Raw genomic sequence first — 13,034 nt, forward strand, 5'->3', positions numbered from 1 at the left:
GCTGCCTTTGTCCCACCATTACCTGGGGCTTTGAGCATGTCCATTGGTGGGGCTGGCACTGAGCTGACCCTCACTTCAGGACCCCCATCTGTAGGACTGAGGTTTTCCAGGCAGCTCCTGCTGGGCTGCAGCTGCCTCCCACAATGGCACCGCTCTCCCAGGGACTCCTGTGCCCCAGAGAGCAGCCCCATGCAGGAGACATCTCGGCACAGAGGCCGTGGCAATGCCACTCATCACCTGTGTGTGGGCAGCTGCACTGAGCCCTGTGTGTCCCTGGCTGGGAGTGGAGAGCTGAGATCCTCCTTGGGTAGGATGAGACCGCAGGAGGGCTTTGGAGCTCTGCCCTGTGAAACTGGATTCCTCAGCTCTCTGTGGGGTCCAGTTTCTTCTGTGGGGAACAGCAGGGTGTGACCACAGAGCGTCCAGCACAGGGCAGCTGAGAGCAGGGCTGATGGACAGAGCAGCTCTCCCCACTCTGCACTCAGGGGAAGGTTTCACTGGCACTGCAGCAGCAATGTCAGGGAGTCCTGACAGAAGAAACACTCCTCAGGTACAGGCAGGAGAAAACCAAAGCTCCAAAGCTCTGCTCTGCCCTCAGGTCAGATTGGAGTGACAGAGCTGAAAAGCTCATTGCTATCCACAGGGGATTTAGTCCGAGATCAGGCCATCCTTCTATTTACTGACTGCTGCCAGGCAGGACTGAGTTCTCATGAGCCCACAGCCAACCCTCCTCCCAGCAGTGGCACTCTCAAGCCAGCACAAAGCAGACATCCCAGAAGGGATGTGCCAAATCTCTTCCTGAATACAGAGACTCAATGTGAATTGGAAACTGTTTCCCTCAGAGAAGAGTTCCCTAACTTCTCACTGTGCCTTTTCCACCTTGGACAGGTCTCCACACTTGAGAGCAGCAGATGTCCAACAGCAGCAGCTCCATCAGCCAGTTCCTCCTCCTGCCCTTTGCAGACACACGGGAGCTGCAGCTCCTGCACTTCTGCCTCTTCCTGGGCATCTACCTGGCTGCTCTCCTGGGCAATGGCCTCATCATCATCACCATAGCCTGTGACCACCACCTCCACACCCCCATGTACTTCTTCCTCCTCAACCTCTCTGTTGTTGATCTTGCCTACATCTCCACCACTGTTCCCAAATCCATGGCCAATTCCTTGTGGGACACCAGGGCCATTTCCTACACAGGATGTGTGGCTCAACACTTCTTCTTTGAATTTTTGATTGCAACAGATTACTTTCTTCTCACTGTCATGGCCTATGACCGCTACGTTGCCATCTGCCACCCCCTGCACTACGGGACCCTCCTGTGCAGCAGAGCTTGTGTCCACATGGCAGCAGCTGCCTGGGGCAGTGGGTTTCTCAATGCTGTGCTGCACACAGCCAATACATTTTCACTCCCCCTCTGCCATGGCAATGTCATTGACCAGTTCTTCTGTGAAATCCCCCCGATCCTCAAGCTCTCCTGCTCAGATGCCTACCTCAGGGAAACTGGACTCATCGTGGTCAGTGTCTTTTTCGGTTTTGGGTGTTTTGTGTTCATTGTGGTGTCCTATGTGCAGATCTTCAGGGCTGTGCTGAGGATCCCCTCGCAGCAGAGGCGGCACAAAGCCTTTTCCACCTGCCTCCCTCACCTGGCTGTGGTCTCCCTGTTTCTCAGCACTGCCATGTTTGCCAACCTGAAGCCCCCCTCCATGTCCTCCCTATTTCTGGACCTGGTATTGTCATTTCTTTACTCAATGTTTCCACCAGCAGTGAACCCCCTCATCTACAGCATGAGGAACCAGGAGCTCAAGAATGCCATGTGGAAACTGAGGACTGGATGTTTCTAAGCAGCTCATCTTCTGTGCATTGCTGGCCATGGTAACTCATGTTAGGATCAGTCTGTATCTAGTAGGTTTATTAGTTGTTGGGGTTTTTTACTCTCAGTGTGTCTAAGCTTTAATAACATCACCCATGTTCATCCCATTCCATATGCAGTTTCTCGTGGTGTTGTTCGAATCAGACATGGGAGCAGAAGAAATATTCACCTTCCCCTCTACCTGCATCAATGCCAGTCTGTCTCATTCATTTCCATCATTCAGGTGTTTCCACATCTCCTGATCATACAGCCATTCCTAAGGACTTCTTTTCTGCAGGTCAGATGAATTTCAGCAGTTCTCAACAGGTTTCCACCTCCACATGCTCTTTGGTCATTCAGATGCTGCTCAGCTCTCTGGTTTATACTTTGAGCTCCAGAGAGTTGGAAAACGTCTCGTCTTTAAGAAGTCCAATGAACTGTTCTGTCAGATGATCAGGGTGTTGATAAGTGACCTTTCTATGTATCTGAATAAAACTGTCCTGTTAGAGAATCTCCTCTGAAAGCTGCCCCCCTTCACACGCTGCTTGGCCGTAGCAGCAGCTGAGGAGAGAGATTTCATGGTTATTAAACTGGATCATGTTTAACTGCTGTTCATTGTCAGAGAAATCTGACTGTGCCTGTGAGCAGAGATGATGGGAGGAGAAGTGTTGGGAGTCCCAGGAGGCCAGTGAGGGAACTGCTGGTCTTGGGGAAGAGCAAGGTTCTCCAGACAGGGTTGGGTCCCAAGAGACTGCTTTTCCTGCCTGTCCAGATCTCCTTTGCAGACCCATATCCATCACAGAATGCTGCTGTCACTTCTTCTATCAACTGAGCCATGGCAGAAAATACCTGTGACTAGAAAAAGGTCCTTCATGGGAAATTCCTTTGAAATCTTCATCAATAAGGACCTAACGATAATCCAATTAGTTGTAGATGTCTTGAGGTTTTGTAATGAAAGGGCCTCTCACTAAGAGTTTGTTTATGCTTGGGGGGGGAGGTGGGAATGAATAGAGAGAAAAGTCAATCAAAACCTAGACATTTTTCCTTACAGTTCCAGACCACAGAACCACCAACATGCAAATTAATTCCACCCCAGCCAAAATAATGTCAGGAGAAGATCTCTTCTGATGGAAATGTTTCTGTTCATCAAATCCCAGAGTTTCTCAAGGTCTGTTTGCAGGGAAGCTCCACTTTGTTCACAGTTCATGTGTGCTTGCAGATGGCTCTCCAACTGCTGGTGCCTCCAACAAAAAACGACAGCACTAGGTGTTAAAGAACCTGGGACTATTGCTGGATGTTCAGGATGTTCGAGGGTCAATGAAGGTAGAGCCCGAAAATGACATCAGGTGTTTTTCGGACCATTCTTGTGGCTAGGAATGCCCTGAGGTCCAAGCTTACTGGTGCTCCTAGTGCAGTACTTGGGAAGGGTTCAGGCCAGGAACATCTTTCATCCCTCCCACCTTCTGTTTGGGATGTGTTGCTGTACGTTTATCAAGGTCAAAGTTGGTCAATAGTACAGCCTGAAAATGACATCAGGCACTGTCAGGATGATTTTATTGTCTATGACAGCACTGAGCTGCAAGAGTACTGGGTCCTAAGGTTACTGGGCCTGCTAGTGGCCTACCCTGGGAGGCTTCAGGCCAGGAAGATTACTAGTCCCTCGTAATTTTTGTTTGGGAGCTAGTGATGGATGTTCAGCAGTTTCAAAACTAGACGCTGGTAGAGCTGAAAACTGATGTCTAGCACTGTTATCACCATTCCATTGTCTACAAAAGCCCTAAGCCCCAACATTACTGGGGCATCTTTTGGGCTCCTTGGGGAGGTTTCCAGGAAGAAGATCTTTAGGCCCTTGCACCTTTTGACTGGGAGCTATAGCTAGATGCTTAGCATTGCTGAAGGTGGATGCTGTTAGAGACAGAAGATATCATCAGGTCTTGTTACGACCGTTCACTTAGGCAAGGAAAGCCCTGATCCCCAAGGGTGCTGCGGCTCCTAGTGGGCTACCTAGGCAGCTTTCAGGTCAGGAACATCAGTCATCCTTTGAGCCTTTCATTTGTAAGCCATTAGTGGACATTTAGCAGTTTTGAAGAAGGAGGCTGTTAGAGCCTGAAAATAATGTCAGACAATGTTAGGACTGTTACCTTGGTAAGGACAGACCTGAGTCTCAAGGCTACTGGAGAATCTGGCGGGCTACCTACTGGGGTTTGAGGGCAGGAACATCTTTCAGCCCGCTAATTTTTCGGGGGGGGGGGGGGGGGGGGTGTGAGGGGTGGGAGGTGGGGGATATTTATTGCTGGGGGTTTAGCAGTTTTGAAGCTGGATGCTGTTAGAGTTAGAAAATGTTGTCAGGCACTATTAGGACCATTCTGTTGTCTTTGAAAGACGTGAGCCCCAAGGCTACTGGGTCTGCTAGTGGGCTAGCTGGGGAGGTTTCAGGCCAGGAAGATTACTAGGCCCTCACAACTCTTGTTTGGGAGCTATTGCTGGATGTTGAGCAGGGTCAAATGTGGATGCTGGTAGAGTCTGAAAATGACATCAGGCACTGTTAGGACTGTTCTCCTAGCAAGCAAATCCCAATTCCCAAGGTTACTAGGGTAGCTAGTTGGCTACCTGGGGAGGTTTCATTCCAAGGAACTTTTTTCAGCTCTATCACTTTTTGTTTGGGAGCTATTGCTGGATGTTTAGCAGTTCAGAACTTGGACGCTGGTAGAGCCTGAAAATTACAACAGCCACTCTTAGGACTTATCTTCATAAGGACAGTCATCAGTCCCAAGGTTCCTGAGGGTTCTAGTGGGCTACCTGGGGTGGTTTCAGGACAGGAACATAACTTTCTACCCTCAAACCACTTCTTTAGGAGCTATTGCTGGGCCTTTATTTGTTTTAAATACGGACATCAGGCATAGTTAGGACCATTCCCTTGGCCAGGAAAGCCCTGAGCTCAAAGGTTACTGCAGCCTCTAGTGGCCTCTTGGGGAGGTTTCAGGCCAGGAACATCTGTCAGCACTCAAAGCTTTTGTTTGGAGCTGTACCAGTTTTCATGGTGGACGCTGGTAGAGCCTGAAAATGATAACAGGAGCTTTTGGGATCGTTCCCTTGGGTAAGAATCACAGGACCACAGAGTCACAGAACGTTAGGAGTTGGAAGGGACCTCAAAAGATCATCTAGTCCAACCTCCCCTTCCAGAGCAGGATCACCTAGATTAAATCACACAGGAACATATCCAGGCAGGTTTGAATGTCTCCAGAGAAGGAGACTCCACAACCTCTCTGGGCAGTCTGTCCCAGGGCTCCATCACCCTCACAGTGAGTAAGTTTCTCCTTACATTCACGTGGAACTTCCCCTGCTCCAGCTTGCACCCGTTGCCCCTTGTCCTTTCTCTGGCCATCACTGAGAAGAGCCTGGCTCTGTCCTCCTGACTCTCGCCCTTTACGTATTTCTAAACATGAATAAGGTCACCCCTCCCTCTCTTCTTCTCCAAGCTAAAGAAGCCCAGCTCCCTCAGCCTTTCCTTGTAAGGAAGATGTTCTACTCCCTTAACCATCTTGCTGGCCCTGTGCTGGACTCCTTCAAGGAGTTCTCGGTCCTTCTTGAACTGAGGGGCCCAGAACTGGACACAACATTCCAGGTACAGTCTCTCCAGGGCATAGGAGAGGGGGTAAAGGACCTCTCTTGACCTACAAATCACACACTTGCTGGTCCCTCATAGTGGCACCCCAGGATGCCACTGGCCCTCGTAGCCGGGAGGGCACCTTGGTGGCTCATGGTCATGTTGCCCCCATGTCCCTCTCACCTCGGCTGCTCCCCAACAGGCCAGTCCCCAACCTATACTGGTAGATGGGGGTGTTCTTCCCCAGATGCAAGACCCTACACTTGCCCTTGTTATTACTTCTCCTTGCACGTAGTAGTGCCAAGAACAACCCCACAGATACCAAAGAGTCGTGAGGGCAGACTAGAGCTGGAGAAGGATGTCTTTTGACCTACTAACCACAACCCAGGATGCCATTGACCTTGTTAGCCATGAGGGACATTGCTGGCACATGGTCACCCTGTTGTCCACCAGGACCCCAGGTCCCTCTCACCTACCCTGCTCTCCAGCAGGCCAGTCCCCAACCTATACTGGTACATGGGTTGTTCTTCCCCCGATGCCAGACCCTACACTTGCCCTTGTTAAATCTCAGTAAACTTCTCCCCACAAGTAGTAGTACCAAGAACAACTCCAAATATACAAAAGAGTTGTGAGGCAGTCACATTCCTGCCCTGCTGTCGTGCACTGGAAGAAGGTTCGTGAAGTTTGACCCAAATGAAGTTAACCCGGATGAAGTTTGTGGGTTACACTGAACTCAGTGGGGATACAGACACTGGGGAAGGGGCTGCCACCCCGTGGGAAGACATGGAATAAAGAATGGGTAAGGTGAAGTGTGGGGTGTAGGAGCTGGGAAAGTATAATCCAGGAGTGCAGCACCGACTGGGATCCACCTGGCTGGAGAAGAGCTCTGTGGAAAGGTACATGGGGGTTCTTGTGAACAAGCAGCTCACTAGGAATAAACAGAGAAATGCTGAGGCAAACGACTCCCAGGTGCATCAGCATGGGGATCACCTGCAGACATAAAGAAGTCACTGTCCCACTCTACTCAGCACTTGACAGGCCATGCCTGGAGTACTGGGTGAAGTTATGGCCAGGCTGGAGAAGGTCCAGAGAAGGGCCACAAAGATGGCCCAAGGCCTGGGCAGCCTGGCATCTGAGGAAAGGCTGAGGGAGCTGCTTTTCTTCAGCCTTCAGAAAACAAGGACACCTCATCAATAGGTCCCAGTACTTACAGGCTGTCTACAAAGAAGGGAGAGACTCCTGTTTTTTGAAGGACTCACAAGAAATAGCTGAGCAATAATGGGTGCAAGTTCCTCCTGGAGACATTCCCACAGGACACAGGGAAAATCTTTTACCCTGAGAACAAGCAGCCTTTGGCATAATCTCCCATGGGAAGTGATGGATTCCCCAACATCAGAGGTTTATAAGATTCAGTGAGATGGGGTGCAGGGCCAGCTGGTGTGTGTGGTGCTTTTCTGGAGACTGAGCGCTTGCCAAAAATTATTGGATCAGATGATCCTTCAGTTTCCTTCCTACCTGGTAGTCCGTGGCTGTGTGATTCTATTAATATCATCACTGTCTTCCAGAAGCCTTCTGGAGAGGTTGAACCCTCCAATATTGACCCTCTGGCACCTGCAACTGTGGTTCTGTTCCAAGACAAAGAGGAGCAGGCTGCGAGAACATGAGGCTTCTACCAGTGGCCCACTCTTATGTCATTTAGAAAGCATCTCTTGGTTTTATTTTTTAATTTCTCATGTTCTTTAACACCCAGTGCTGTCATTTTATCAGAGGCACCAAACGTTGGAGAGCCATCGGTAAGCACAGATTAACTGCACACAAAATGGAGCTTCCTTTCAACGAGGCCTTGAGCAACTCTGGGAGTTGAGGAACAGGAACATCAAGAAGATTTCCCAACAGAAGAGATCTCCTCCTCCTGACCTGTAATTTTCATGTTGGTGGCCCCCATATTTTGTGGTTTGTATTTGTAAGTCTAAATGAATGTGTTTGCTCTTTGCTGAGCAGAGCTGAAACAGCATCAAGGGCTTTTTTCTAATTCTGCTCCAGAAATGAGTCAACTGGGAGTGCACAATTGCCTGGGAGGGGACAGAACAGGCTCAGCTGACCATACCTGACCGAGGGGATTATCCTGACTACAGGAGTGAGCCCACTGTTGTGTTGCACTTGTTGTCTACAAGGGTGGCCTAGTTTTGGCTAGGATAGAGTTGTTTGTTCTTCTTACAGACGGTGGAATGCCGTGTTTGGGAGTTCAGATGAGAGCAGTGCTGATAACACAGGGATGGTTTGGTTGTTGCCAAGCAATCAAGGACTTTGGGGGTTGGACCCGATGATCTCTCGAGGTCCCTTCCAACCCCTATGATTCTGTGATTCTGTGATTCTATGACTTTTCAGTTGTTCATGCTCCCTGCAAAGGAGAAGGTGGGGGCTGCCCAGGGAGGTGGGAGGGGACAAACAAAGGTCAGGTGACCCGACCTGGCCAAAGAGTGTATTCCATCCAATTATGTCATGCTCAGGTAAGGACAGAAGCTGGTGAGGATAGGATCCTGCAGATCCAGGATGTGTATTTTTGGGGACTGAGCAGCTTCAGGACAGCTCTGAGATGTATGGCCAGAGCTGTGCAATTTGGTGAGAAACTGCATTGTACGTCAACAGTTTGTGTCTCTCTGCTGTCCCAGTAAACTGTCCGTATCCCAACCTGCAAGGTTTGGGGTTTGTGGTTTCCTTTACCCTCCCTTCTTCCCCCTGCCCACAATCCCCCCTACACACACATCCTCTTAGAGAGAGAGAGCGGCTGCGTGGTGCTGGGCTCTTGGCTGGGTTGAAACCATGACAAAAGGTTCCAGCACAACACCCACACATCAAGGCAGCTCAGACATGATGAGTGGAGAACCAGCCACAAGGAGAAGAATTTGGGCATTGCAGGGGCTGCCATAGCAGCCAGAGGTGCTGAATAGGAATCTGGCCATGAGCACATAGGGCTGCTCAGACAAGGGCCCTTCTGGTCCATCTGGACTCAGCACTGGTGAGGCCACCTCTGGAGCAGTCAGTCCCAGTGTGGGTCTCCCCAGGCTGGAGGAATGAGGAGGAACACGTATGTGGTCAGAGAAAGTCTGCCAAGATACAGTTAGGGGTCTTGTGTGGAGAGGCTGAGAGACCCGGGCTTCTTTAGCCTGGGGAAGGGGAGGCTGGGGGAAGCCCTCTTTGTGCTACAGGGAAAGAACATAAGAAAGGAAGGCCACATGAAACTGTGGCTCTGAGGGTCAGAGTGGACGTGAGGATAAAGAAATGTCATTCTGAGGGCAATGCTCTGGTGCAAGAAGTCACTGGGAGGAAGTGTGGATGAGCTGGTGGCTTTGTGCTTGTGGGAACAGCTCGTCTGGTGGGTGAGAAACTACTATATGCAGGGATATTGTCGGGTGGGAAAATGGTAGGGAAGGGCCTGCAGCCTACAGGGAAACAGACACAGGTGTGGGGCAGTGTGTCATGGGTTGTGGTGCAGATGGCCAAGGGTGCCAGCCAGGCTGCATGGGTCTGATAGAAACGAGATCTTTGCTCCCTTTGCTATGGCTGAGGTGCCTGCCACAGAGGCATCAGAGGTGCCACATTGTCCTCACAGCCATGGAGCATCCTTGCATTCTTGCACCCACCCCAGGGGAGGCCACCATGTGTCCTACCACTCTCCTTCCCTTGGTATCACACTCCCCACATCATAAAGGAAGAACCATCCAACACAGGTGAGGGTCAGGATCTCCCTGCCCAGGGCTGGGGGTCAGCACTTGGCATTGCTGCTTCATCAGACCAAGCCAGGGTGTCCTCAGCATCAGAGCTGCCCGCGCTTTGCCTGTGTTTGTCCTCATGGCCTCCAGTTGTCTGCTCTAACGAGCCCCTGGGAGGGCTTTGTCAGGAATGGCTCCCAGTGGGGCCTGTTAGTGCTTCAAGGTACTTTGGGCATTACTCCTGACTCAAACTTCTGGAGAGGTTTCATCATTCTCCACTTCGTATCTGATGTAATTTGAATGTAAGATGCCATGGGGCTTGTTAACATCAAGAAAGGCCTTTGTCTCTTCTAGTCACTTTCATTTAAAAAACTCAAAACTTCTACAACTACTTGGATTTTAGTTGGGTCCTTAGTGATGAAGATGTCAAAGGAATTTCCCATGGAGGACCTTTTTCCAGTCACAGGTATTTTCTGCCATGGCTCAGTTGATAGAAGAAGTGACAGCAGCATTCTGTGATGGATATGGGTCTCCTACAGAGATCTGGACAGGCAGGAAAAGCAGTCTCTTGAGATCCAACCCTGCATGGAGAACCTTGCTCTTGCCCAAGACCAGCAGTTCCCTCACTGGCCTCCTGGGACTCCCAGCACTTTTCCTCACAGGCACAGTCAGATTTCTCTGACAACAAACAGCAGTTCAACATGATCCAGTTTAATAACCATGAAATCTCTCTCCTCAGCTGCCTGCTATGGCCAAGCAGCGTGTGAAGGGCGTCAGCTTTCAGAGGAGATTCTCTCCCAGAACAGTTTCAATCAGATACATAGAAAGGTCACTTATCAACACCCTGAACTTCTGACAGAACAGTTCATTGGACTTCTGAAAGATGAGATGTTTTCCAACTCTCTGAAGCTCAAAGTTTATCAGCATCTGAATGACCAATGAGCAAGTGGAGGTGGAAAACTTTGAGCAAAGTGAAGTGCACACATCAGAGTAGTCTGGAGAAGGTGTCCTTGGGCATGGCCATATCACCAGGAGAGGTGGAAACACCTCAGTGATGAGGGAGGTGAAGAGAAAGACGGGGTAATGCAGATATAGGGCAAGATGAGTATGACACTTCCTGTAAATTCCCAAGTTGTGAAGTGATTCAAGGAGTCAAGTGGTTCAGCTGATGAAGATGTGCTTGTAAATTGTTCATAAATTAAAAAAATAATAAAGGAAAAATTGTTGCTCTTTGCAGGCAGACATGAGAGCACAGCTCATCATTCCATAGTGTCAGGGTCACACAAGGCCTGGGGATACTGCATGAGGAATGGGATGAATGAGAAACATGATATGAGAACTATGATATGAGAAATAAATCTCCCCTGGAGCAATTTGAAACCATTTCCTCTCATCTCAACTCCGTTCACCACAACTCTTTGGGCCCGGCCTTCAGCCAGTTTCTAACCCAGCACAGAGTATCCCCATCGAATCCATGAGCGCCGAGTTTCTCCAGCAGGATGCTGTGATGAAGGGTTCACTGAAGTCCAGGTAGATCACATCCACAGCCTTCCCCTCCTCCACTAAGCAGGTCACCTTGTCATGGAAGGAGATCAGCTTCCTCAAGCACATACTAAACCCATGCTAACCAGGCCTGATCACCTGAGTGTGCTGCATGTGCTGCATGCTGGTACTCAAGATGATTAGTTCCATCCCCTTCCCCAGCACTGAGGTCAGGCTGACAGGCCTGTAGTTTATCAGTTCTTCCTTCTGTCCCTTCTTGTAGATGGGTGTCACATGTGCCAGCTTCCAGTCAGGCAGCACCACCCTGGTCAGCCAGGACTGCTGGTAAATAAGGGAAAGTGCCTTGGGGAGCACTTCTGCCAGCTCCCTCAGTGCTTTTGGGTGTGTCCCATCCAGATCCATTGACCTTTGCAGGTCTTAGTGGGGATTCAGTCTACTTCCTGTCCCCATCGTTCCACTCTGGGGTCTGGGAATGGAGAGACAACTGGTCTTGCCACTAAAGATTGAGGTAAAAAAGGCATTCAGTACATCAGCCTTTTGTTCATCATCCATCACAATGTTTGGAATCGTGGTTTAATTATTCACTGTGTCTGACCACCCTAATAGCTACTCTAATAGGGCCTATCAAAATGGTCATAATAGCATTAATTTTCGGACCCTGTATACTCAACAAGCTCACATCATTTGTCAAGAGTTGGTTAGAGAAGGTTAACATTTTCTTTCTAGACAACCAACAGATGCTTTAAGACTGCAACTTATAAGTACTATCTTTACTATCTTGTAGTTGTCCTTAGTACAAACTACTATCCAAATTACCTCTATCCTTTACCTAGTGTGCCTTGTACTATCAGTATTACAAGCTATCAGTGTTATAAGCTATCATTACTATAAGCTATCAGTGTTGTAAGCCACTTTGCACTTTCAGTAGATGAAGTAAGCATAAAGGTGGGGGAGATGTAGGTAGTTAGGGTCTGGCGGTCGGAAGATGTCGTGCTGTACAGAAAGCTAGGATCCTTTTAGGACCCTTCTAGGACCCTTCCAGGACCTTTTCAGGACTTTCTCAGGTAGTCAATAGTGTTAAGCCTATGATGTAAGCGGGGGAAGTGATGTCATGAATGTAAGTTATATAAGGCTGTTGTAACGACCATTAAACGCCATTTGCCGTCCACCACATTGGTGTCTGCGTGCTGATGGCCCGAGTGGCCAGAGGGTGGCTGCCGTGCCGTTACTGAACCAGGTCGCCTCGCCGTGAACGGCGACACTGCTCTCCTGGGCAATGGCCTCATCATCCTCACCATAGCCTGTGACCACCACCTCCACACCCCCTTGTACTTCTTCCTCCTCAACCTTGCTGTTCTTGACCTTGGCTTCGTCTCCACCACTGTTCCCAAAGCCATGGCCAATTCCTTGTGGGACACCAGGGCCATTTCCTACACAGGATGTGTGGCTCAAATCTTTTTCTTTTCATTTTTGATTGTTGCAGAGTACTGTCTGCTCACTGTCATGGCCTATGACCGCTACGTTGCCATCTGCCACCCCCTGCACTACGGGACCCTCCTGTGCAGCAGAGCTTGTGTCCACATGGCAGCAGCTGCCTGGGGCAGTGGGTTTCTCAGTGCTGTGCTGCACACAGCCAATACATTTTCACTGCCCCTCTGCCATGGCAATGCCCTTGACCAGTTCTTCTGTGAAATCCCCCAGATCCTCAAGCTGTCCTGCTCAGATGCCTATCTCAGGGAAACTGGACTCATTGTGCTTGGTATCTGTTTAGGTTTTGGGTGTTTTGTGTTGTCCTATGTGCAGATCTTCAGGGCTGTGCTGAGGATCCCCTCGCAGCAGGGACGGCACAAAGCCTTTTCCACCTGCCTCCCTCACCTGGCTGTGGTCTCCCTGTTTCTCAGCACTGCCTTCTTTGCCTACCTGAAGCCCCCCTCCATCTCCTCCCTATTTCTGGACCTGGTAGCATCTTTTCTTTACTCGGTGGTTCCACCAGCAGTGAACCCCCTCATCTACAGTATGAGGAACCAGGAGCTCAAGGATGCCATGTGGAAACTGATGACTGGATGTTTCTAAGCAGCAATATGCTGCTTATCCTCATCTGTATATCACTGGCCATGTAATTCTCGTTAGGACCAGTTTGGATTTAGTAGGTTTTGAGTTGTTTTATTTTCTTTTCAGTCTGTTTTGTCTAAGCTCTATTAACATGGGCCACATTCCTACCACTCCTTAGGACATATCTCCATGTCTTCTTGTACCGAGACACTGTGTAATGATGAGCTGTGCTCTCTTTGCTTCTTGTTTGCTTGCAAAGGGCCACAATTATTTCACACATTTATATACAATTTACCAATGCAGGTATAAGAAA

The 13,034-nt window shown here is 49.5% G+C and overlaps 1 protein-coding gene across 1 annotated transcript; it reads left to right on the forward strand.

Moving 5' to 3' along the window:
* Positions 1 to 911: 911 nt before the first annotated feature.
* LOC311202146 (olfactory receptor 14A16-like) lies at positions 912 to 12,742 on the forward strand (the record flags this gene model as incomplete). The annotated part of the gene is made up of 2 exons (XM_084276692.1): positions 912 to 1,059; positions 11,970 to 12,742. 2 exons carry the CDS (start codon positions 912 to 914, stop codon positions 12,740 to 12,742), a joined length of 921 nt encoding a protein of 306 aa, XP_084132818.1.
* Between the last annotated feature and the right edge of the window lie 292 nt (positions 12,743 to 13,034).

The sequence above is a fragment of the Gallinula chloropus genome (genome assembly GCF_964237585.1).
Source record: "Gallinula chloropus genome assembly, chromosome: 29".
Taxonomy (NCBI): domain Eukaryota; kingdom Metazoa; phylum Chordata; class Aves; order Gruiformes; family Rallidae; genus Gallinula; species Gallinula chloropus.